This window comes from Mycteria americana, chromosome 1 (genome assembly GCF_035582795.1).
Source record: "Mycteria americana isolate JAX WOST 10 ecotype Jacksonville Zoo and Gardens chromosome 1, USCA_MyAme_1.0, whole genome shotgun sequence".
In the NCBI taxonomy this organism is placed as follows: Eukaryota; Metazoa; Chordata; class Aves; order Ciconiiformes; family Ciconiidae; genus Mycteria; species Mycteria americana.
In genome coordinates this window covers 191,510,957-191,536,329 of record NC_134365.1, presented here as the reverse complement: position 1 = coordinate 191,536,329, position 25,373 = coordinate 191,510,957, and the positions used below count along the sequence as shown (strand labels likewise).

At 41.2% G+C, this 25,373-nt stretch overlaps 1 protein-coding gene across 5 annotated transcripts in view; it reads right to left on the bottom strand.

The window, feature by feature from the left end:
- The window catches only part of FNDC3A (fibronectin type III domain containing 3A), a 128,313-nt gene that overhangs the window by 20,761 nt on the left and 82,179 nt on the right, over positions 1-25,373 (bottom strand). For all 5 annotated transcript variants that reach the window (XM_075489646.1, XM_075489634.1, XM_075489640.1 and 2 more), the window contains 7 exons: positions 17,421-17,578; positions 16,171-16,230; positions 13,694-13,832; positions 13,011-13,064; positions 12,271-12,395; positions 7,930-8,104; positions 7,202-7,288 (listed from right to left, as the gene is read on the bottom strand). In XM_075489646.1, the coding sequence (XP_075345761.1) occupies positions 7,202-7,288; positions 7,930-8,104; positions 12,271-12,395; positions 13,011-13,064; positions 13,694-13,832; positions 16,171-16,230; positions 17,421-17,578 (798 nt within the window). The remainder of the gene's footprint in view (positions 1-7,201; positions 7,289-7,929; positions 8,105-12,270; positions 12,396-13,010; positions 13,065-13,693; positions 13,833-16,170; positions 16,231-17,420; positions 17,579-25,373) is intronic.

Sequence of the window (25,373 nt, the reverse complement as noted above, 5' to 3'; positions counted from 1 at the left end):
ATTCAAACACTGGTACATAAAGTTAGGCTTCTACTTAGGACACTTAAGAGTTGCCTGACTGTAAAAGGTAATCAGGACATGCAAATCTCAGTGACATTAATGGAACCTGTGGGTGCTCAATATAGCACAAGCCACTTTTTCAAGTCAACGATCTGAAAACTTGTTTTTTTAAAACCATCTAAGATACTCAGAAATTAGATAGGTCTAAGAACTACTCTTTTTAATTGGAGTTGCACAATTTATTGATAATGAAATACACGCATGAGAAAAAACCTTTATAAAAGCATGGAAACAAAAGGTGATGAAAAAGACATACAGCAAAGAGGCCACTTTTAAACTTTCATGGAAGAAACTTGGAATATTAAAATTTTAATTGAAATTCCTTTCCCATTGAGGTAAAAATATTTTCATGTAATTAAGTAAAGAGCAAAAAGTGATGCTTTACTAACTGCTGAAAAAACCTGAATAATTGAGATTAATTAAGTAGCATTCTCACGTTACTACAGTACCTTCTTTTAAGGAAATACGTTCAGAGATAAAAAAAAAGTGTTTATATGGGTAAGTTGTATTAAAACCAGCAAAGCTGATATAAACTCTTCAGTCCAAAGGGAAATTATGGCAAAGGTTGTCATGGAAGTTATTTACAGGCACACGAAGGACAAGAAGGTGATTAGATTTATCAAGGGGAAATCATGTTCGACCAACCTGAGTGCCTTCCATGATGAAACAACTTGCTCAATAGATGAGGGGAGAGCTGTGGACATAATCTACCCTCATTTTAGTTTGACATAATCTCCTACAATATCCATGTAGGCAAGCTGATAAGACAGGACAGATGGACCACAAGGTGCGTGTGGAAAACCTGGTAGAATGCCAGGCTCAAAGGGTGGTGCTTTACGGTTCAAAGGCAAATTGGCAGCTGCTCATGATTCGATTTCCTCAGCAGTCAATACAACATCAGATACCATTCAGTATCTTTAGAAGTGATCTCGATGACAGGACTGAATGCACTCTCCCCAGGTTTGCATATGACACCAAACTAGAAGCCAGAGAGAGATAAGCTGGAAGGAAGAGCCACCATACAGACAGACTTTGACAGGCTGGAAGACTGCATCAACAACAACTGTGTGAGTTTTGACAAAGGTAAATGTAAAGTCTTGCACTTGGGATGGAATAATCTCAGCAGTGGTACAGTCTGGGGTCTGACTGGCTAGTCAGCTTTTCTTTTCTCAGCTCTGCTGAGAAGGACCTGCTGAGAGGGATCCTGGTGGAGAGCAAGCCAAACGAATCAGCAAAGCGCCCTGGAGTAGCAAAGGCAAATTGTTTCATGGGCTGCATTAGCAAGAATTTAGCCAGGAGAACAAGCGATGTGATTACCCCACTTTACTCAGCACTTTTTAGGCTGGAATACTGTATCCAGTTTTGGTCCTCCCAATTCAAGAGAGACACTGCAAAACTGGAGAGAGTCCAGAAGAGGGCCAGCATGATTAGAGAGCTGGAGAACCTCACACAGAAAGAAAGGCTGAAGAACTTGGGTTTACTCTGCCTAGAAAAAAGAAGTTTCATGGGGGGAAATCTAATCACAGTCTTCCAATTCCCAAAAGGTAGTTATAGAAGAGATCTTCACGAGGATCTGTGATGACAGGGCAAGAGACAATGGGCATAAGTGTGTTAGGGAAAATTCTGGCTGGATATAAGAAAAGACTTTAGTAAAGCCTTTGACACTGTCTCCCTTTGACAGCATCCTCCTGGAGAAGCTGGCGGATCATGGCTTAGGCGGGTATACTCTTCGCTGGGGAAAAAACTGGCTGGATGGCTGAGCCCAGAGAGTGGTGGTGAATGGAGTTCAATCCAGTTGGCAGCTGGTCACAAGTGGTGTTCCCCAGGGTTCAGTATTAGGGTCAGTCTTGTTTAATATCTTTATCAATGATCTGGATGAGGGGATCGAGTGCACCCTCAGTAAGTTTGCAGATGACACCAAGTTGTGCGGGAGTGTTGATCCGCTTGAGGGTAGGCAGGCTCTGCAGAGGGACCTGGACAGGCTGGATCGATGGGCCGAGGCCAATTGTATGAGGTTTAACGAGGCCAAGTGCCAGGTCCTGCACTTGGGTCACAACAACCCCATGCAACCCTACAGGCTTGGGGAAGAGTGGCTGGAAAGCTGCCTGGTGGAAAAGGACCTGGGGGTGCTGGTTGACAGCCGGCTGAACATGAGCCGGCAGTGTGCCCAGGTGGCCAAGAAAGCCAACAGCATCCTGGCTTGTATCAGAAATAGTATGGCCAGCAGGACTAGGGAAGTGATCGTGCCCCTGCACTCGGCACTGGTGAGGCCACACCTCGAGCCACTGTGTTCAGTTTTGGGCCCCTCACTACAAGAAGGACATTGAGGTGCTGGAGCGTGTCCAGAGAAGGGCAACGAAGCTGGTGAAGGGTCTGGAGCACAAGTCTTATGAGGAGTGACTGAGGGAACTGGGATTGTTTAGCCTGGAGAAAAGGAGGCTGAGGGGAGACCTTATTGCTCTCTACAACTACCTGAAAGGAGGTTGCACCGAGGTGGGTGTCTGTCTCTTCTCCCAAGCAAGCAGCGATAGGACGAGAGGAAATGGCCTCAAGTTGCATCAGGAGAGGTTTAGATTGGATATTAGGAAAAATTTCACTGAAAGGGTGGTCAAGCATTGGAACAGGCTGCCCAGAGAGGTGGTGGAGTCACCATCCCTGGAGGAGTTCAAAAAACGTGTAGATGTGGCACTTCAGGACATGGTTTAGTGGGCATGGAGGTGTTGGGTTGATGGTTGGACTAGATGATCCTAGAGGTCTTTTCCAACCTTAATGATTCTGTGATTCTGTTCTAAATTAATCACCATGAAAACAGGCTGCCCAGAGAAGTGGTGGAATCTCCCTTGCTGGAAATACTGAAGTCTCAGCTCGACAGGGCTAGGATAGAGTTGAATTGCCTAACCTAAGGCCCTGCTTTCTACACAAGTTTGACCCAGATGATCCCCAAAAGTCCCTTCCAACCTAGACTTTTCTGTGATTCCAGGAAAACAAATAGCTGTTATTCTTTACTTTCTGGTTGTGTCTGCAGTTAGTTTACTACGTATTCTCATTTGTTCCTAGCAAAAAACTAAACAACCTAAAAAAAGTTTTTTTGGCTTTTATATTTGTTTTAAAAATGAGCAGAATCAAAATGACAGCAGTAATGTTAGTACAGATTGAGAAAAGGAAGCGTGAGCTAACATGTCTCTCAGACACTAAGTCTCCCGATACAGTTTACAAGACTAACAATCATATGGTTGTCTTTGTGCCTGTACAAATGAAGTTAAACAGGCGCAGTTAGCATTTACGTATTATAATAAGGTTTCCAATGGTTATAAAGCTTCTTTCAAAAGCCTTAAGGAATATTACTACTAATTAAGTCTTTCCCCTGTATAATAAAAATTAAAGACCTGGTTAACACAACATTTGTTTCTCCTTTATTCCCTGTGAATGAGTGAACAGAGACTTCTGTTTACTGTTTTGTTAAGAAAAATAGGGTATAAGCATTGATTATTATTTTTTTTTAATTTTAATGACAAACTTAGGATGTTTACGTTAACTATATATTTACTAATAACTTGTATGATTAACACGTAGGATTACTTTCAAAGGAAAACTACAATCAAATCCTGCAAAAGCTAGTTCCAAGGTAATGAGCTGTTCTTTAGTTTAATTCGATGTGGCCATAACAGCCCCAGCTTGGTACACTGTGTATCCCCAGTCCTTGGAATACACTGTGTATTTTAAATTATTTAAATATTAAGTTATGCAAAAAAATTCAAATATCATAACCTTTTCTGCTTAAGAAAGTAATCATATTCAAAAGTGCAAAATATCTGCTATAATTTAAAAAGGACTACTTCTATCTTTTAGTGTTAACTCAAAACAAACCAACCAACCCCTAAACTGCTACCTTTCATATTGCACAGAGATGCTGTTCTTCAGCAGTTCCCAATTCTTCCTTATGAAATAGTATTTTAGGTGTATGCAAGAAAACAGCTATTGACATTTTTCCCTCGTAAACAGAGATGAGATCATTCTGACTCTGCTTCATGCTGTGGGACACGCCTTTAGCTTTGTTCCCAAAACCATGCAACTGTTCAAGAATGACTCAGAACATAGAACAGCCCAGGTTGGAAGGGACCTGAAAGATCATCTGGTCCAACCTTTCAGGAAAAAGGGAGCCTAGATGAGATTATCTAGCACCCTGTCCAGTTGTATCTTGAAAGCAACCAGCGATGGGGACTCCATGTGTCCCTGGGGAGGTTGTTCCAATGATAGATTGTTCTCACTGTAAAGAATTTATTTCTTATATCAAGACGAAACCTGTCCTGGTGCAACTTGTACCCGTTGCCCCTTGTCTTCTCCATGTGGCTCCTTGTGAAAGTAGAGCCTCACTCCTCTTTGTAGCTGCCTTCTAAGTACTGGAAAACTGATCCCCCTTAAGCCTTCTCCTCTCCAAAGAGAAAAGACCTAACTCCTTCAGCCTTTCCTTACAGGGCAGGTTCTCCAGCCCTTTGATCATCTTCTTGGCCCTCCTTTGGACCCTCTCCAGTCTGTCTGTGTCTTTTTTGAATTGTGGGGACCAGAACCGGACACAGCACTCCAGGTGTGGCCTGACAAGCACTGAGTAGAGTGAGATGATCACATCTCTTATCTCTGCTAGTAACGCCCCTGCGGATGCAGCCCAGAATCAGATTTGCCTTGGTTGCTGCAGTGGTGCACTGCTGACTCATGTTCAACTTGTTGTCCACGAGGACACCCAGGTCCCTTTCAGCAAGGCTGCTCCCCAGCCACACAGATCCTAGCCTGTACTGGGCTCCTTGGTTATTCCGACCCAAATGCAGGACTTTGCACTTGTCTTTGCTAAACTTCATACTGTTCTTGCTAGCCCACTCTTCTAGCCTGTCCAGCTCTCTCTGTAAGATGACCCTCCCTTCTGACGTGTCCACTTCACCACTCAGTTTGGTGTCACCAGCAAACTTGATGAGGATGCTTTCAATCCCATTGTCTAGATCATTTGTGAAGATGAACAGTGTGGGGCCCCATATCGATCCCTAGGAGATCCTACTTGTAACAGACTGCCAGCCCGAGCAAAAACCATTGATCACCACCCTCTGAGTGCGGCCTGTTGGCCAGTTTCCTACTCATCTCGCAGACCACCCATCCAGTCTGTATCTTGCCAGTTTGTCCAGGAGAAGGCTGTAGGAAACAGTGTCAAATGCTTTTCTGAAGCTCAGGTAAACAACATTCACTGCTCTCCCCAGCCAACTGAAAGTGTTACTTTGTTGTAGAAGGTGATCAGGTTTATCAGGCATGATTTGCCTTTGGTAAATCCATGTTGGCTTTTCCCAATCACCTGCTTCATTTGGCTTCTAACAGTTTCTGGGAGGACTTGTTCATTACTCCCCTGGGGACTGAAGTAAAACCAATGGGCCTGTAGTTTCCTGGGTCCTCTTCTTGTAGATGGGCATGACATTTGCCCTTTTCCAGTTGTCAGGGATATCCCCTGATCTCCATCACTTTTCAAATATTATAGATGGTGGCCTTGCAACTATGTCAGTCACTTCTCTTAACAGCCTTGTGCTGGTTTTGGCTGGGATAGAGTTAATGTTCTTCATAGTAGCTAGTATGGGGCTGTGGTTTGGATTTGTCCTGGAAACAGTGTTGATAACACAGAGATGTTTTCATTATTGTTGAGCAGTGCTTACACACAGTCAAGGCCTCTTCAGCTTCTCACCCCACCCCACCAGCAAGGAGTCTGGGGGTGCACAAGAAGTTGGGAGGGGACACAGCTGGGACAGCTGACCCCAACTGACCAAAGGGCTATTCCATACCATATGACATCATGCTCAGTATATAAAGCTGGGAAAGAAGGAAGGAGAGGGGGGGACATTCAGAGTGATGGCGTGTGTCTTCCCAAGTAACCTTTACGTGTGATGGAGCCCTGCTTTCCTGGAGATGGCTGAACACCTGCCTGCCGATGGGAAGTAATGAATTAATTCCTTGCTTTGCTTGCATGTGCGGCTTTTGCTTTGCCTATTAAACTGTCTTTATCTCAACCCACATGTTTTCTCACTTTTACCCCTCCGATTCTCTCCCCCATCCCATGGGGGGGGGGGGGGGGGGGAGCAAGTGAGCAGCTGTGTGGTGCTTAGTTGCTGGCTGGGGTTAAACCACAACAATCCTGGAGTGGATTCTGTCCTGGCCCATAGATTGATGTGGGCTGAGCCCTTGCAAGAGGCCACAGCCCAGCCCTTCCTCCACCACTGGTGGGTTGACACATGCCTTGTTATAGGTGCTTGATCCTGTGATCTGGGGTCCAGCTATGCTGGTAAAGACAGAGGCAAAGAAGGTATTGAGAACCTCTGCCTTATTGGCATTATCAGTGCTTGCTTCCCTGCCTTGTTTAGCAATGGGCCTATGTATGTCTTCCCTGTGCTTCTGCTTACTGTTCACATATCTGAAGAACCTTTTCTTGTTGTTCTTGACATCTTTGGCCAATTTCAGTTCTAGCTGATCCTTAGTCTTCCTGACTGCATCTCTGCATGTCCTAGCAAGGTTCTTGTCCTTGATGGCTATTTGGCTGCCTTTCCATAGCCAGTATGCTTCTTTTTTGCTTTTAATCACACCAAAAATCTCATTGTTAAGCTATTGTTAAGCCAGACTTCATCCTGAGCTAACACGTTCAGCCCTCAAGGCTTATTAGAATGGGCTCAGCACCATGGCAATATGAATGATTTACTAACTTGGGCTCAATGCTATGCTGGCACTGACAAATGTTCTTTTGATCAAAGTTGCTCCTTAACCCAACACTTTCACATGTGTTTAGAGTCTATCAGAGAACCCCATAGCTACACTAAGTAATATTACCCGTGTATATGAAACACAGAAGCCAAACAAAAAACCCCAACTGTTAAGGACATTGACTTATGACCTGGAATTTCAAGACACCTGCAACTGTGTTATGTCATTGCAGAGGTTCTTATTCCTTCTGCAGAGACGATTAATGAAGCAGATGTTCAGCCAATAGTTTTGAGAGACTGAAATTCTAAGAAACTGGCATCAAATTTGGTTTTCCTTAAAAAAGGCCCTCCCCACTTCTGAGTCAATCTCAAGCTACTCTGGTACAAAAAAACCCCCAAAATGTATGAAAAAATCTTACCCTAAATTTATATTTTGTACTACGCCTCAAATTCTTCACTGTGTACGTAAGATCGTCACCATCGTATTTTGGCTTGAAACCATATCCCTGCAGAATTGAAGAGGATTACTTGAAACATTATATTTGCAGACCAGACCATGTAACATACTTCACACAAATAAATTACTATTTCAGACTGTAATTGTTATGCTCCTCTGACAAAGTAATAAGAACACCTTCATTGTGTAAACACAAGATATTTTTTTGGAGAGGGGGAAATTAATTAACCATTCTCCAATCAGAAGAGGAGAAAAGAACAGTAAAGAAGAACATATACAGTGTCAACAGAAATTATACCTAACACTTTCAAAGGGTAGAACAGGACTCATTTTAAAACAAAGGTGGTTAGGCTGAAATGACATCCAGAGGGACCACACTTCATGATGTAATTACTTTGATCCAGCTCTTATAAGACTTAACTTTCACACGCAAGTTCATAAAGTTAAAAGTAATTTAAAAGTCTTTGCAGCATTGGGGCTTCATAACACTAATAACGATTACTGTCACAATGAAAAGGAGAAAGCTGTGTGGCTTGATCACAGCAATGACAAGTCATTACCTTAATTTCAGAAAATACAGTTCCTTGTAGAATAGTCTAGCAAAAGTAATCATTGTTACACTTAATACAACAATGTATCAAACACACACATAGTCTCTTTTCTTATTGAGAATAAGTATTCTAAACTTACTGAGTTCTCATCCTCCATCTCTAATATATACGAGATTCCTTCGTCTGATGGTGTTCCTGAGGGTTTTGTCCACTGTAGAGATAACCAAGTAACTCCAGCATTAATCAGCAAAGGACTTGCTGGTGTGGTTGGGGCAGTGCCTGAGGTATGATACAGGACTTCTTCACTAAAACCACTGTTTAAAACAGACAGTATGTAAACTAACTAGACACAATAATTAATATCTAGAAAAACATAATTCTTACTAAACGCAGCTATGACAGTTTCTTGGACATGTGCACAACTGGAAATTGCAAGCTGGTACACGCAGACAGTTTAACTTGCTCATGAGTCTGTCAGTAACAAAACATCTGAACAAGGTTAACACGTTCATAATTGAAGGATTCCTTTGTCGATATAATTACAATGTTTTGTTAACCAGAATGTTTTGCTTTTTCATATTAAGTCATTATTCTGAAACAGTAGAGCTCTATATGCAATAATGTACTAATACCACAGTGTCCTACCTATTCAAAATCAAAAATGAAGACATAAAGGCATATATGCGAAGAGCTTAAAAAAATTTTGCTTCCCAGGCAGCAATTAATGTGCTTCAAGTATACTGTGAAGTACTAGTTTCTCTAGTGATTCAGAAAATAATAGAATAGCCTCATCCAATGTTAAGTTACTTTAAGAGTTGCCAGTATGAAAGTCTTATTGCAGAACAAATGAAGTAGAGTGTACACCAGTGAATCTCCTAAAAGAACTGTTAACCTTATCTGATGATGCTTAGACACGCCTTTCAGTGAAAATACAATTAAGTTACATAAAAAGACCTATTGTGAAACAGAGGGATGCAAAAGTGAGTAAACGGGTACTATGCTTGCACAGATGGTCTGACGTGTATTCAGCTAGACTAAAAAAACCCCACCTGTTCTCAGCTGGCGTTTGCTGCTTCTACATCGGATCTGAAGAAACATTTACAGGCTTAAGAGCTAGTCTAGTTTTTTTAACCATATGAAACTAATGTCAAAGATGTAATTTTAATCTAAAAGCTAGGCATTACCTAAGTAAGCATCAGGAAGCCCTGAAAAAAAATTCTCCATATGGCTTAAACAACAGTACCAGTTAAATATCTCGTGTGTCGGAACCTGACTTTCCTGAAAAAACTCAATATAAAGGTACCTCAACTTCACTTTCTCTGTTACCCAACCTACATTATAATAACACACAAGTTGTAAATTTTGGTCTGCTCTAAAGTCTTTTTGTCATTAAAAAAAAAAAAAGGAAAAAAAAAAAATCTTACAGACAACACATTATCAAGAGCGTTGATAGCACCCAAAGCAGACATACAGTCTGTGTGGACATGCAGACCGTGAAATAGATTGTGAAGCAAGAAGTGAAAAAGTGCAAAACAAGACAAAACTTTTTAAATTTGGGGGGAATAGTAATTTTTCCTTGAAAAAAGTCCCAAGCAAGAAAACCTCTGAAATGAAGATGATATGTACAATATATCTACTAAAAAAAAATTTCAGCATTATATAGGTAGGCCAGAGAAAGCATGAAGAGAGGCTAGACAAATAGTAAGCCTATCTCTATTCACAACAAACTATTGAAGGAGTCACCTTACAAGCAAATATAAGGTAAAAAAACCCCACACCTTCAAAAAGATTTAATCTCTTTACTTGATTGAACCACTCCAAAACACACTGAAATCAACTAAAAGAGTTCCAGTGATATGCACATTTGAATGACTCTTAAACAATTCACTTGGAAGTACAATAATGCTATCTATCTTTTAAATAGATTTTTCCAGTTTTCTTTAGCCACTGTTTCATGTGCAGTTAGAATTAAATTTAAAAATATGAGTAACTCAAGGATAAAGTATCTGTTCTTGTTGGTAAAATCACTTAGACAAAATTCTGTCTCCAGATGCCTAAGGTTCTCAACATTCTTCATAAGGAATAATCAGGCACTCTACCCTAATAAATATTACTTCAAGAGGCTTCTTAATTAAATAATAACATAAAGACAATAAAGTGCATCTTTACAAGCCTATGAAATATTGATTTAAAAATCCAGTCGGCGTGATTAGTTTAAGAAGGGTACTTAACTGATCAGTGTCTTCTACCAGCTTACACTGCAGGAATCTGTAATATGTGCAGGTATTCCTCGAGGGTACATTTACACTCAGACGTAAAAGGGGAACAGGAAGAAAGCCCGAGCACTGGACCCTGCTTAACTGCCCTGTCTTTATTTTTTTGACCAGTTCCAACTAAACTCATCAAGACAAAGTCCAGGAGCAACTCAGAGAATGATTCGTTCCAGAAACATCATCCATAAGGCAGTAACATAATAAAGACTGTTGGAGCACACCAAAAGTCATTCTAGCCCACTAGTGTCCTCAGACAGTGGCCCAAAGCAGGTGCCTAAGGAAAGACATAGGAACAGGCACTACATGCAACGCATTCCCTGAGTACTTTCCAAAGCCTCCTAACACGTGCCTCAGATCTCCTGAGCCAGCTATAGTTTTCACATACTTAGTAGTCTGCAGAAGATTTCTTCTGCCCAGCATGAATTACAACCCCAGGTCTGGTTCCCTATTCTTTACGCTGTCCTTCAACACTGTCCAAGCAGGCATTCTTCCCTCAAGCACCTCTTTGTGCCAGCTGAAGGACACACAACACACATCCTCTATTTCATGCTATAAAAACACCACTCTGGTGAGCTGCAGCACAATGCTTATAATATTTCAAACACTGAATTAAAAAAACAAATGCAAAATAGCAATTTTAGAATGATGGCTAGAGAAGCCCTGTTTTTATGCCACATAGGACCTCAAGGTCCAAGTGCTACTAGGTAGTGTGGACTCTGACAGTCCGCTCTAGAGATGATGAGCCCTGGTAGTGTGGCTATTAGCCAGGTTTATTTGCTTTGCCTGAAGACCAAGAAGCATTCCCAAGAACTAACGCACCCAGTAGTGCAATCATAACTTGAGAAAGCACTAATTTTGGGGTTTTTTTCAAGTTCTTACTTATATTCTCTACTGAAGTCAGATGTCATTCATTTAAAAATTCAAAACAAAGTTTGGTGCTCTATAACTTCTGAAAAGTAGCAATTAAAAGTAAGAACCACATATCCTAAGCATTCATAATAAGCTTAAGAACTTCAAAAGAATTCAGTGATATGGTAACGTCATATTCTGTCCATTTCCCAGGGTAACAAGAGACTTATCTAAGGTAACAGACACCTTAGATAAAGGGACATATCTGAGTAATGGGACATGGCAAAGAGCACAATACAGATACACCTACAGGTGGCAGCAGGGCTTCTGCCAGACTTGCGCTCCAGCAGAGTCACTGACACCTCTTTATACTGACATCACTACAACTCTAAATTTAAGGAGGGCTGATAAGTCCTGGAAAATTGCTACACCAGCTTCAGGAACTACCTTAGATCTAGCACCATGTCAAACCTCCCTGGAACCAAGAGCAGCAGAGGGCATGGTAGGAGGGTACCCTCTGGTTGGCACAGCAGCAGCACAAGCACTGCAGCATTTAAACTATTCAGTTCTGGCCCTTTGGCCAAGTCGCTTATCTTTTAGCATGATCCCCAGAATCTTAGTTAGAAGTGTTTATTACATCAGACACAAAAGCCACAATTCGCACTGAATGTGCGAGTCTCTACAATGTAGTACTTGGCCAAAAATTCTATTACAAGTACACAGTAGGAAACACGTCAAAGGTAGCAACTTCAGTGGTCAGTGTAGGTCTACAAAGACTGAAGCTAAAAACCAGCACAGCCTGAGCTGATTTCACATGAGAGTGGCCAGGTTGTCTGTGCCATGCTTGTGCTCCCCATTCCAGCGGCATCGTGTACCAACGTCTAAGCAGGCTGTTCAGGAAATGAGGCTAAGCCTGGCAGAAGTAGCTGTACTATGTGCTTCTAAGAGGGGCAGAGATTTGTAGCGTTTATATGGTAAGTAGGCACGTAACATAGTGGTTGTAGTATGTAGCCATACCATGCCTGGACAAAACGCATTATGCTGGGAATCACAGAATAGCGAGGTTGGAAGGGATCTCTGGAGGTCATCTTGTCCAACCTCCCCTGCTCAAGCAGGGCCAAGTGGTTCATAGTACACAGGTAATCTGCAAACCAAATAATCCAATCACATACTTGAATTAACTATGCAGTTGGGCTAGATGATCATTGTAGGTCCCTTCCAACTGAACTATTCTATATTCTATTTCATCCTAGTGGGACAAAAGACTTTCTTTAAATGCCATCATATGTTTTTCCTGAACAAGCACACACATGCATGCATATGCATTCCGTATTTATGTATATAGTAATAATAGTTACCTCATTCCCATGTCATTTTTGGCTGCTAGCCTAAAGGTGTACCCCATTGCTGGTGATAGTTTAGTAATCCTATACTGCTTCTGTTGGCCATAATAACACTGGCAAAACTCTCCACTTCCTTTTCCCTAAAAAGGAATAAGTTAATCACATTATTCACCCTATTATATATGCATCCATCAATTAAAGTAACACAAACATGAAGTAAACTCATTTTTTGAAATGAAACATAACTCAAGAATCTCCCACATAGTGAGGTAGTAGTATATGAAACTTTGCATATGTATTGAATTAGAGGCTTTTTTCCTTCCTTTCCATTTCCCAGCTCCACAGGGTTGGAAGGAAAAAGCCATGGAGCTTCTGCAGCTCTGCCATCTCAGAATAGCTGTCCAGGTAGGGACTGGAAGATGCTTGCAAGAGCACAGTAGATCCACCCTCTTTGTACAAATGAAGGACTGTTACAGCAAAATGATCCTTCAGTGTCAGCTCTTGAAAGAAGTATTGGACTACAAGTGAAAAAGCCACTATTAAGAGTGGCAGAATCATGTAATTAAGATCCTGTTATTTTATATTCCCCAAGAAAAAATTTGGGCAATAACCATATTTTCATAATTGCTTCAGGAATTACATATTTGTCATGTGCCTCTAGACAGAAGTCATAATTTTCATACAACTTGATGTGCACACACAACTACTTTTTAAAAAACTACAAAATTAAAAATAAAATAGAATAACTTGCTTACTTCATCCCATTCTAAAAGGTAACTGTGGATTTTAGAACCATTATCACAAGATGCCTGCAACAGGAAAAGAAGAAAATTAGAGCTCTAACTGGATACAAGACCACTTAAAGAAAAAATGCTTGTATAGGTCAAATCATGACAAGACCAGTGGAAGGCAAATGATGCTCCCCTTATATGACTGTTTCACTTGCCAAGACAGTCCTAGTTCAGTCTCCATCCAATGAATGCTTGTATCATGTTTATGGTTTTGTTTTTTAATTTAGACCTTGAAAAACAATTCTGGCAGCAGTGCTACAGTATTTTTCTGAGCAGCTAGACTGCAGGTCTGCTCAAATCTCAGTCTTTCCAGACCGCTTCATTTGCTTTGCCCAAACAACCCTACGTTCAGTAAGAGAAAGAAATTGGTTCCACAGTACAGTAGGGGACTGGAACTCGAACAACTGTTTCTCATTCGAACTCAGTAACTTTATCTACAAAGGCTCCTTGCTTTTCTGGGAATCCTTCTGTTTTTACTGAAGTCCACAATTAATCCAGTACATGTATTTCCAGTCACAGAACTGTGACTGAAATTAGCACGTCTGACAAAAATTTTCCGTTTCAATGAACTGGTATTTTACTGACAAATCCCGAACAATCTGAAGAGTTTAAAACATTCATTTTAAAGGTTTTTAAACAATTCCTACCTTCCACTGCAGAGTAAGAGAATTTTTGGTCCTATTCGTTATCCTGGGCGTATTTGGAGCATCAGGTTCACAACTTGTTGTGGTAAAACTCTCTGCTTCTGAAGGGCTCCCCTTTACACTGTTGCATTCTACTTGGACTCTAAAGTGGAAAAGAGCCAATATAATTTTCCTTCAAAATCTGTATATACAGCTTCCAAGAAAAACTGAGTATTCAGAATTAAGTTACTGCCTTGCTACCTCATTATCATCACTGTTATGAATACATAACTGGTGGAAGCACCTTGGTCAACAGAAGTAATGCAAAAGAAAAGAGTCCTTTACTTTGGATGTACATCATTACCATCAGTCAGCTTTAGTCTCACAATTACATTTGAAATCTGTCTGTACTTTGGCTGGGAAATAATGGTAACAACTTGCAGGCTCATTATCTGTTGTAGACATATTAATTGATACTATGAAGAATTATTCCTCTGCAAGTGCTTTTGGCAGATGAGCACAATGAAGCTGTTGATATATTTTCAGAGTACCTTCTGCACTCCTTCAATACCTTGCTGATTCTGTTCACCCTGTCCCTTCCTTTAGGAAGGCTATCAATTAGCTCTCCATGTACTTCAGAAGAGTGAATTCTTGCTTCTGTCTCAAAGAGAAATGGTTTGTTTTTCTAATAGCTTTTCTCCAAAATTAAATACAGGATTATTATTTGGTCTCCCCCAGCTCAGCTGTGTACCTATGCCTTGTCTCCTCCTTGGGTGAACCTGCACACTACTTTCTTCTGATTCACCTGTTTCTTTGAAAGAAAAAACAAAACCCCCAAAAAACCTTCCCTCTGATCACTGGTATAAGACCTGTGTGGCCTGCTTTTGAAGATGCAAAAGTCCTTACATGTTCATGTTCTGTTGCATGAACAGCAAGTCACAGGAAATTTGGCTTTGTAGATTTCATGAACAGGGAGAGGGAGGCATTTGAACAGTGACTAATGTTGCACACAAAGTTTTTTGTGCTTGCATACAGTTGCAAATATGTAATTTGTCAGTTATCTTCATAGTTCAGTCCTTCTGGTCTTCACCATTTTGGGCAGTGTTTGCACTGGCAGAATTCTGTTTAACTCCTAGTTCAGGCAGAGCTTAGATGGCTGAGTCACCTATTCCCATGCGTTCTCTACAATGACCAGAATTAAGCAAGAAAGAATCTGAATGCAGCCTGATAAAAAAGGACTTACATAGGAAAAAAAATTCCTAGGCTCTGACCCTTATGCTCCATGCAATTGCAATTTAAACATTGTTGGGCAAAGTGCATAAACACTACTAAAAGCAGGAACAACATCACAGGAAAAACACTTGCATATGAAGAGCTTTGAGTCAATTTATCATTCACCCTTCTCCTGAACCTGTGCTGCAGGCCATATAGTGGCCCAAATTAAATGAGGTGTGTGATGAAGAAGAGATCAACCCTCTTTTACTTCCAGTTTAGCAACCAGGACAACACCCTGGAAAACAGTAGTAGGAAGTACAGACCCCCTCACACCAAGGACCAGGAACATAGCTCTCCCATGTGAGCAAATGCTAATCAAGAGACTTACACAACAGAAATCCTCCTCTTCCCTACTGCTGATGTTCTAAAGTTCATGTGGAAAGAGGCACATCATCTCTGACTTGGATCCTTACTCAGACACACTTCTGTTCCCTGTGCTTCCGACCAGCTGCCTCTAAATTGGTTCCCTGGTCAGTACACAGGAGTCTTGGCATTCTCCACACAGTCAAGAGAGGCAAATCCCTCACATGCTGCACATTCAGTCACTTCTGAAAAGTTGCGCCCTCCACTTGCAATTATTTCTTGAAAAGGCAGTACTTTTAAGGTGGCCTTCACTTCTGCCTTCACAATGTTATATATTTATAAACTGCTGTATTCATGCTGGTTTTTTTAAACCAAGAAATAAGACAACCCTCCAATATGTAAAAAAGGAGGGAAGAACACCACCTAACTACTTCCCAATCCTATGCTATTTCTTCAGTAGGACATCGCAAAGCAGCAAATTCTGCTAGAAGGGTAGAATTACATTGAGCTAGGGGCACATTCAGTAATGCATATCGGGTCAGTCACTGGTCTGTTGGAGCAAAGCGAAAGCCACATAACCTGACCTTCAGGTGGTCAGCAGCGAGCATATTCCTGTGCAAGGTACCTCCCTCTGCTTGCCTCTGGGAAACAGAGAAAGCAAGCATCATCTGTGCCTGGCTCAAAGGGCAGAAAAATGTCACTATTCTGGCATGACATGAGAAGTAAAGAGCATGGATGTTGGATGAAGGCGCAACAGTTTTCCAAAATGGACTGAGTGGTCAGCTACGCCAAAAAAAGTTGATTTGTGACTCAAAGGAGGGTGAGATGTACAGAATCTCTGAAGACTTATGCAAATACACAGATCCAACAAAACTTTTAAAACATTTCCACTGAATTTAATGAATAGAGGAGGAGATACTTACTTTGCATGATAATCAGTTGCTGGCCTGAGATCATTTACAGTAACTTTATTTTCTTCTCCACTGGAAAGAGATATGATTTGGTTTAAGAGACTGTTTCAGAATCCCATACATTTATAAAAAGACACACATCATCTAACCCATCCACCTAACACTCCTTCTAAAAAATATATTTGCTAACAGTTTGTTTCTGTTGCTAAATATAGTAAAATGAAAATACATTTATCTTTGAATTTTAGGGGCTTCTCGCACTTGATTCCTGTTGTTTTGCCCTGGTGGTTTTGGGTCTTTTTTGTTGTTCCGTTTGTTTGGGTTTTTTAAAAAATAATTATTTTCCTCTTTACTCAATAAGATCAGCTGCATGTGTACACACGTATTTTATTACACAAAAAACATTGAAGTACTGGGGCCTTTAGAGCTCAGTTCAGCCTTGCAAAAACGATTATCTAAAACTGTAAATGACTGCATGTACCTACTTGTTAGAGACCAGTAAACAGAAAAGGCACCTCAGTGACATCTATTAGTCTGCTTTTACTGACATCAGCATACGTTAGCAAAGCTCATTTCTTTTCCTCTAAGCTTCTAGGACAGGGATATCCAACTGCTTCTAAGAAATCCATGGAAGGTGACTAAGATAAACTAGCTAAATACAAAGATTTATAATTATTAGAGAGCTCTACACCCTTAATGGTAAATTATCTGTTATATTTCTCCAAGTTGCAAAAAAACAATTGAAAACCATTGCATTAGGAATGAAAAAATTGAAGAGTTTTGTTTCTTTTGCTGCTGCTAGAGTTGTGTTCTGTGTGGATCTACTTACTTCATTTCATATCTTAAGACTGTCTCTTACCAAGAGCATTTTCAGGGAAGGGAGGGATAACCTCACCGGGAGCAGAAGCATGTGCTGCAGTAAATAACTACAAATACAATTTGTATTTCTCACTTCGTGTATATCTCACTAATTGAGAACCCATAGTTTCTAGTGCACCTGGTTGAAATACAGCTAAGTGATATTAAAACATGCGTCCAACATCTAAGAACAAAGTCTTTACATTCTAATTCATGGTAGAGACTTCAGTAATAAAACAGAACCAATTCTACTGAAAAAAGTAGGTTTTTTCAAAAGAGAAGTTGCACAAAACTGCTATTACTTAAATCTCTGGACAACGGGCAAATTTTTAATGAGGTTTTAAGCCACATAATGCAATGCAACAGTAATTAAATAAAATACAGCAGCAATTAAATACACCTACATGTATACAGTTTTGTACTTTCCATCTTTTCCTGTATTTGAAATCATCACTTCGTAAGTATAAACATCTGATATGTCATTCTTGTCAGCATCTTCTCTGGTATCACTGGATGGAGGGGACCACATAAGCAGTGCTGTTCTTGCCTGAATGTCTGATACCTGTAGAAATACAACTTTGAGACCTCTGCTATTTAAATGCTATTATATATAAATGCTGCTTTGCCATGTACGACCAAATAAAAGAGAATAAAATCATAAAGCATTATCATATCAGAGTATTTATGCTGATCTAATAGCTACTAATTAGTTTTTACAGAGGAAATCAAGCTGGAAATCTAAGAAGTGTCATGAGAAAACTGCAATCCTAGGGCTCAGGGCTTGAGTGCAAACAAACTTCTAAGTTGCAAATGCCACCTAGTGGGCTACATAAAAATGACTGTATCATTTACGAAGCACAAGAGATGGCAAGCATATATTGTGCATCAGTTGTTTTATTGAATGACAATGCTTCAGATTTTTTTTTACATGACCTGTACTGTGATTTTTTTTAATACCTTCTTTCTGACCTGGTTTTCGTACGAAACGTACAGAAGCTCAGGAATTTCTCCAAAATGACTGGCATTACTGTAGCAGGTACATAAAGAAACTGCTTTGGGCATTTAATTATGACTGTGACAAGTAGACTCTCCCATTAGATTAGAATCTATTTGGTTAACTATCCCAGCAAATTGTTTTTGATCAGGATATTAATAGGGATACAACTACCTCAGGCTCGAATCTAGTCTGTTAGCAAACAGAATATTACAACATATAACGTATTTTTAGCTCAGGCACTTGCAATGAAGGCATGCTCACAAGGTACACACACACACACACACACACAATGTCCTAAAGAATTCCTGTGGTGATGCTTGCCTGCACAGGCCACTCTTTGCAGAAAGGCCTGGATAACAATTGGTGTGACAGAAATATGAGCATAAACAGTGTGTGTGAATGCAACAACTCCAACTGTCTGAGAAGCATTTGCCCCAGCAGACTTGTGCTAAAGGCGGTGACCCTCGGGTGGGTTACATGGTAACCAGGGAATCACAAGGAGACTTCTGAAATGAAGAAAGAATCAGCTTCAGAAGTATAAAAGCAGCATGAAAATTCGTACCAGGGATAAAAGATGCTGGAGCAGAACAGAACAATGATCAAAACCTGGCCTGACAGTGCAAGAAATTGCCCTGCCACCATTGCCACCTCCATCCAGGCCTGATGGATGCTGTGTGTAGCTGCACCCCAGCTGGTGGGACAGCAGTTTGTGGTGCAGAAGGCAGGGACCCACAGGTTGAGTGGGTGCATGTGACCTGGTGGAGAGCTTTCTCAATGGCCTGTGGATTAGCAGATTGTAGGGAACAACAGAATTTAGGGAATAACACAGTTACATGCAAAGTTAAAGCACCCACATCTCCCAAAGGAGACGTGCAGTTAGGGGCACCCACACTCCCAGAAGAGTGGGTGCTGCTTGAAACCCACACGTGCTGCAAGGGGCTGAGGATGCCCATATTTCTGTAGGTGAGTGCACGGGTGCGTGCATGTGGTTACAAATTTTTAGAATCCGTTACAGAAGCCATCTAGAAAATTATAGGTGTCCATTAATATTGCACATGTCTGCTATTGTGGTTTATATGTTGCACCCGCCTACTATTTCCAATCATTTCATAAGAGAATTGAAAACACATTTCATTATATGAAATGACTAGTTTTACAATATGACTGTAATATATATCTATTCTGGGAATAATTGCTTTTGGAAATCTATTACCAGAGTATCAGAATCAAAATGCTATCTTCACAACGGGTGCTCTGAAATTGCTATAATCTACTGAACTAAAAACCTGACTGGGCCAACTTCAAGAATGAAGCAGAGAGAAGATGACTTACTGATAACAGACAAACAGAAAGGAGGAAAATCAAACAAAGATGAGCCTCAGTGTCTTGGAAATAATGTCACTAAGACCTTATATACTAACAGGACTATACATCACATCCTCAAAGGGATCAAATCCTGGTAAGATTACCCACTGAAGTTCTTGGAAAGACAATTCAAAGTTTGGTAAGAGAAATTCCACTATAATCTTGATGTGGTCACAAACTACACTAACACTAACTACAACCACCTCAGTACAATTCTAGCATTTCTGGAAGTCTTTGGAGTTGTGGGAAGCATCTGGGGTGGTAAAAGCTCCCTCTCAGACAATCTTAATCCCTCCCTACTGGGTTGCAGAAAGTGACAGAGCATACTGAAGTAAAGAAGTGTAGTTTCCTGGAGGACCTACTATACCCCAGGAGTAGTAAGTCCACTGTAAGATGATCTATTCCTGTGTTTAGCTACCTTGTCCTTAGTGGACAAGGGAAGAGCTACAGAAGTCATCTATCTGGACTTCTGTAAGGCCTTTGACACGGTCCCCCACAACATCCTTCTCTCTAAATTGCAGAGATATGGGTTTGATGGGTGGACTGTTCAGTGGATGAGGAACTGGTTGGATGGTTGCATCCAGAGGGTAGTGGTCAACAGCTCAATGTCCAGATGGAGATCAGTGACAAGTGGTGTCCCTCAGGGGTCCACATTGGGACCATTACTGTTTAATATCTTCATCAATGACATAGACAGTGGGATCGAGTGCACCCTCAGCAAGTTTGTAGATGACACCAAGCTGAGTGGTGCTGTTGACACACCTGAGGGAGGGGATGCCATCCAGGGGGACCTGGACAAGCTCCAGAAGTGGGCCCATGTGAACCTCTTGATGTTCAACAAGGCCAACTGCAAGGTCCTGCACCTGGGTTGGGGCAACCCCCAGTATCAGTACAGGCTGGGGGATGAAGGGATTGAGAGCAGCCCTGCAGAGAAGGACTTGGGGGGTACTGGTGGATGAAAAGTTAGACATGAGCCAGCAATGTGTGCTCACAGCCCAGAAAGCCAATCGTATCCTGGGTTGCATTAAAGTAAGTGTGGCCAGCAGGCTGAGGGAAGTGATTCTGCCCCTCTGCTCCGTGCTTGTGAGACCCCACCTGGAGTACTGTGTCCAGCTCTGGAGTCCTCACCACAGGAAAGACATGGACCTGTTGTCTTGCGGGTCCAGAGGAGGGCCACAAAAATGGTCAGAGGACCGGAACACCTCTCCTATGAAGGAAGGCTGAGAGAGTTGGGGTTGTTCAACCTGGAGAAGAGAAGGTCTTCTAGGGAGACCTTATTGCAGCCTTTCAGTACTTAAAGGGGGGCTTATAAGAAAGATGGGGACAGACTTTTTAGTAGGGCCTGTTGCAATAGGACAAGGAGTAATGGTTTTAAACTAAAAGAAGGTAGATTCAGACTAGATATAAGGAAGAAATTTTTTACAATGAGGGTGGTGAAACACTGGAACAGGTTGCCCAAAGAAGTGGTAGATGCCCCATCCCTGGAAACATTCAAGGTCAGGTTGGACAGGGCTCTGAGCAATCTGATCTAGTTGAAGATGTCCCTGCTCACTACAGGGGGGGTTGGACTAGATGACCTTTAAAGGTTCCTTCCAACCCAAACTATTCTATGATTCTTAACAGTTGAATTTTTTTTCTAATGTCCAGGCAGTATCTTTCTTACTACCCACTAATCCTACTTGTCCTAGCCACCATGGAGTTGAACATTAGATCTTCCCTTCCTTTCTGCAGTTGTTTCTTATGTATCTGAAGGCTGTTAGGACTTGTGTCTTGCCTCACTTATGCAAATCTCTGATCATTCTGACTGTTCTTATCATCTCCTACTGTTTTATTGTCTTTAGTGCTTTGCCCAGAACTGCACATAATATCCCATCTAATGGTTTACTAATGTCAAACTGGCTTATACACTTGACATTACATTTCTCTTGACACATCTTAGTCTGCCTATTTCCTTTTACACCGGAGAAGTAATGCAGTTCGTATGAGTGAAAGGTGGCATTACATCTTATTGGAACATTAGAAGATTAGAGGTTTCAACTGTTCACGACAGAGAGAGAAGGAAGAGTGGGAGGGAGATCAAAGACAACATTACAGACTACAGAGTAACAGACAATTCACAGGACTTTGACTAGTAAAATTAAACCCAGAGTATTAGTGGAAATCGTTATATACCAACAAATGTAAACAGAGAACAGGGTGAAATGTTCTTTAAGTCTCTGGATGAAAAACTGTTTTCCTGAGTTACTCCCCCAGGGCTATGTTTGTTGGTCAACTCTTGTAAACGTTCCACAAGACTTCTAATATAATGGATGACAACTGTTAACACAGTAACTATAAACACAATGAAGCAGTATTATGTACCAAGCTAAAAATCAGTGACTATGTAGGTTGTTCTGGTTGTTTTACTTTGTGTAAACAGAGTATGTGACTAAAGAATATTATAAAGAGCTGAAGCTTTGCTGTGGCCAGTTTGCCGAAGCTTAAAAGTAACAGTCAGTGGAACTGAACATGATTAGAAGTGCAAAGTGATTCGCAGAAACTGGGAACTAAGGACATCTTTATGATGCATAAAAGCTGTAATGTATAAAAACTATATAAATTCTGTACAGATACACAGGCACACACATGCATATGGGGAAAAGGAAGAAATGTGTTAGCCAATAAACTATGATTTAACAGAATTTACAGGAGGAGTTAAAAGAGTCAATGAAACAAAACCAGATAACAGGATTAAAGACAAATAGATATTTAAAAAAAAAAACCCTATCAGGAAATCTCTAAGTCAGGCACTGCTCTATTATTCGTGGATGTAGAAGTTAAAACTGTAAAATGTAACATGGGAAAGAAAGAAGCATTTAACAGTCATTTCCATCCTGCATTTGCAACGAGGCATAAATCCGTATCCATCTTCTGTAACTCTGTTGCTGGACTAGAAATTTTACAACCCATACCAAAGTCACTGGGCCCAGTAGACGGTGCCCAGTGAAACTGAGTGGTCTGCAATAAACCAGGTGGTCAGGTTAAACCACTGGTGCCTTGTCAGTGATGTACACTCATATTAAACCAGGAAGCTGCAAGAAGCCAAGCCTAAACTAGTAAGCCCTGCCGAGGAGCACTGGGGAGTGAACCGCTTACGGAACAAGCGTTAAGAGGCAGGTACCTGAGGGCCTACAAGAAGGTGCTCACAGGCAGAAGAACAGAACAAGAGTTACAACACTTAACTCTTTGGCAGGTATAAATACTGGAAATAATTTCCAACCCTGTCCCTCATACACCTGAATCCCCCTGAAGTTGCTACCTTCTTTGTTTCTGCAACCCCAGAGAACGGGGGTGGGGCACTATGGGGTCCCCAGAAATACAGCTTATGTGTGAGGGGTCAGTAATCAGACAAAAAGAAGAGACGCAGTAGGAGTGGGACTAACATCAAGGTTTTTCTTCTGGACCTACACTCTATATGATGTTACATATTTCATAAAGTTCTGGAACTTTTCAGTAAATTCACATCTAGTATTTTCAACCGCTCTCAGTTGCTAAAAAAAAATTTAAAAAATCACACCTGCAAGCACTGACAAGAGAGAATCAGAGAATGTAATTTAAGTCCTTTTCAACTTGTTTATAAAATGAGTACTGCTCGTTGGTACTGCTTTTCAGATTTAACTTTCAGCTAAGAGAATGATTCTTAAAGACAAATCCAGGTCCAGCTATATTTTTCCTTGCAAGACTATTAAAAAGGGACAAAAGCAAAGTATTAAAAGATTAAGAATTGCTAAAATGAAGATTTCCTGTAAAAAACTTTTCTCTATTGTGTATATGCACTATGGGAGTCTTAGATTACATCAGCATATACTATTTTAACACAAAACTCCAGCTTCACATGATGCAAGCATATGACAGTAACTACCAATTGCTTAAGAAGTGATTATTCAGTATTGTCCTTTATCCTTGATGTTCAATAATATCCCAATACCTGACTTTTTGAACATTAGCCAGAGCTCTATTATGGAAAATAATTACTAAAGTTTTAGAAATTCCCGTCAGTTCTGAAGCACAAAACACTAGCATATATTCAAAAAAACCTCTCTGATATAAAGGAGGAAAAAAGTATTTTTGAAGAACAAAGATTAAGATCAGAAGAATCCACTATTCTTAGGTGTCCTGAGACACTCAGGAACAGCTTTTTCAGAAAACGTGGCATTACTTACTACTTTGCATGCTTATTCAAGCAGCTGCAATTGATTTTGGTTGCAGCTCTGAGCACTGTGTGCTTCTGCAAAGCAGAGTACAATACTTGAATCAGGCCCTAGCACTGAGGAAACTAAGAGATGGGCATGTCTTCATTAGCAGTCCAGCTTGCAAAAGTGAATCTCCTCATTAACTATACTACACTTGCCATTTGGGTCAAACAAAAAAGCAGTTTTAGCATGTGCAAACTGGATTGCATTCAGACAGTGACACAAGGTACTTTGACCGGTGAGTGAGGTGCATCAGTTTCTAAAAGCCTGCAAGCATACGCAGAACGTGCATGAACCACAAAACATGATGCTCTCCCAAGGATTTACATGCTATATAACCAGCTCTCGAAATTCTGAGTTCCTATTGCCTCTCCTTATTAAATACTCAGCCTTCTGCTCCATTCTTGATTTTGCTTTTGCCTTTTCAGGTCTTCTCTTCTGCTTGCTTTGCTATTTGGTTAATGGACATGACAGCTGGTGAAGACTATGCTCAGACGCTGAGGAATCAGCATGGTGCAATCTGCATAGCCACTCCAACTTACATCTGAGTATAGAAAGTTCAAGACCTCCCTAAGTAGAAGGGTCATCTGGTGGCAGTACCATGTTACCAACTTGACTTAACACTGCCATATATGAAAGGATGGGGGATCCATACAGGCAAAAGTTTGAGAAAATGAGAACAAGTTCATAAAAACACTTAATGGGAGTCTGGAGGCAGCAAAGCTCATGTGCCCCATACTGCACAGAACTGAGAGAGATGTGTGAATGAAAGCACACCATGGAGCCCACCACCTGATTTAGATGTGCACGCCCTGGACCTGGCCATTAAGACATGGAACAGCCCAGGACAAGTCATAGCCTTCAGCACTACTCCGGGCTTTCTGGAGCAGGATATGGTGCAATGGACACTGTACTGGACAGCACCTGTATGATCATCTGATCATATGACTACCACTACAGCCAGTATCCAGTATTGCCTGTGCCAGCACTGAAGTTCAACCAGGGAATAGGGTGTTGATGATCCATCAAGAAGAGCATAATGGCACAAGCCCCACAGTGAGTGCTTCAAGCAAAACATTAATCAAAAACCTGCAGGAATATTTCTGATAAGAACAACAAACAGAAGGTGTGAAAAACCACAATCTCCTGGTTCACTTGCGGGAGGGTGAGGAAAATGTTTCCTTGGAGAAACTGTGGGAGGGTTGCTTCTGATCCTGCAAGGCCTAAGTAGGTAACACAGCCTCCCTTTCTCTTATCATGTCACACTCCCCCCCCAGGCTGCAACATCAGCTAGTCTTCCACCCACCCACAACCCTGACAGTCCCTTGCCTTTGTAAAGCATAAGCCTCTCCAAGTGCTGGAAGCTTGGCTTTTTGCCTTGTGTACACTGTCTAGTCTGTAGCAGACTACTACTGCCTAAGCCTGTGATGTCTTCTGAGGTCTGCAAAGAGATCGCTCATAGGCACACAGCTACATGCAATGACGTTCAAATAAGGACATGGTGGGGAGGAGAAACAGTGTGCTTACCTAAAAGGCATGGACAGTTGAGTGTTGAGGGTGGAAGGAAGTGAAAGAAAAACAAGACAGTACTGGCACTCCATTGCTTTTTCATATGTCATTAGCAACACAGCAGAAGACACCACCTGTTGCTCATACTTCTCACAGTCTCACTCTAACCACCCCAGGAAGCTCAGAGCTGTCATTCCCCTTGGCAAAGCAGCCACTGACACCCCAGACTTGGATGGCATCCTGTATGCCCTGAC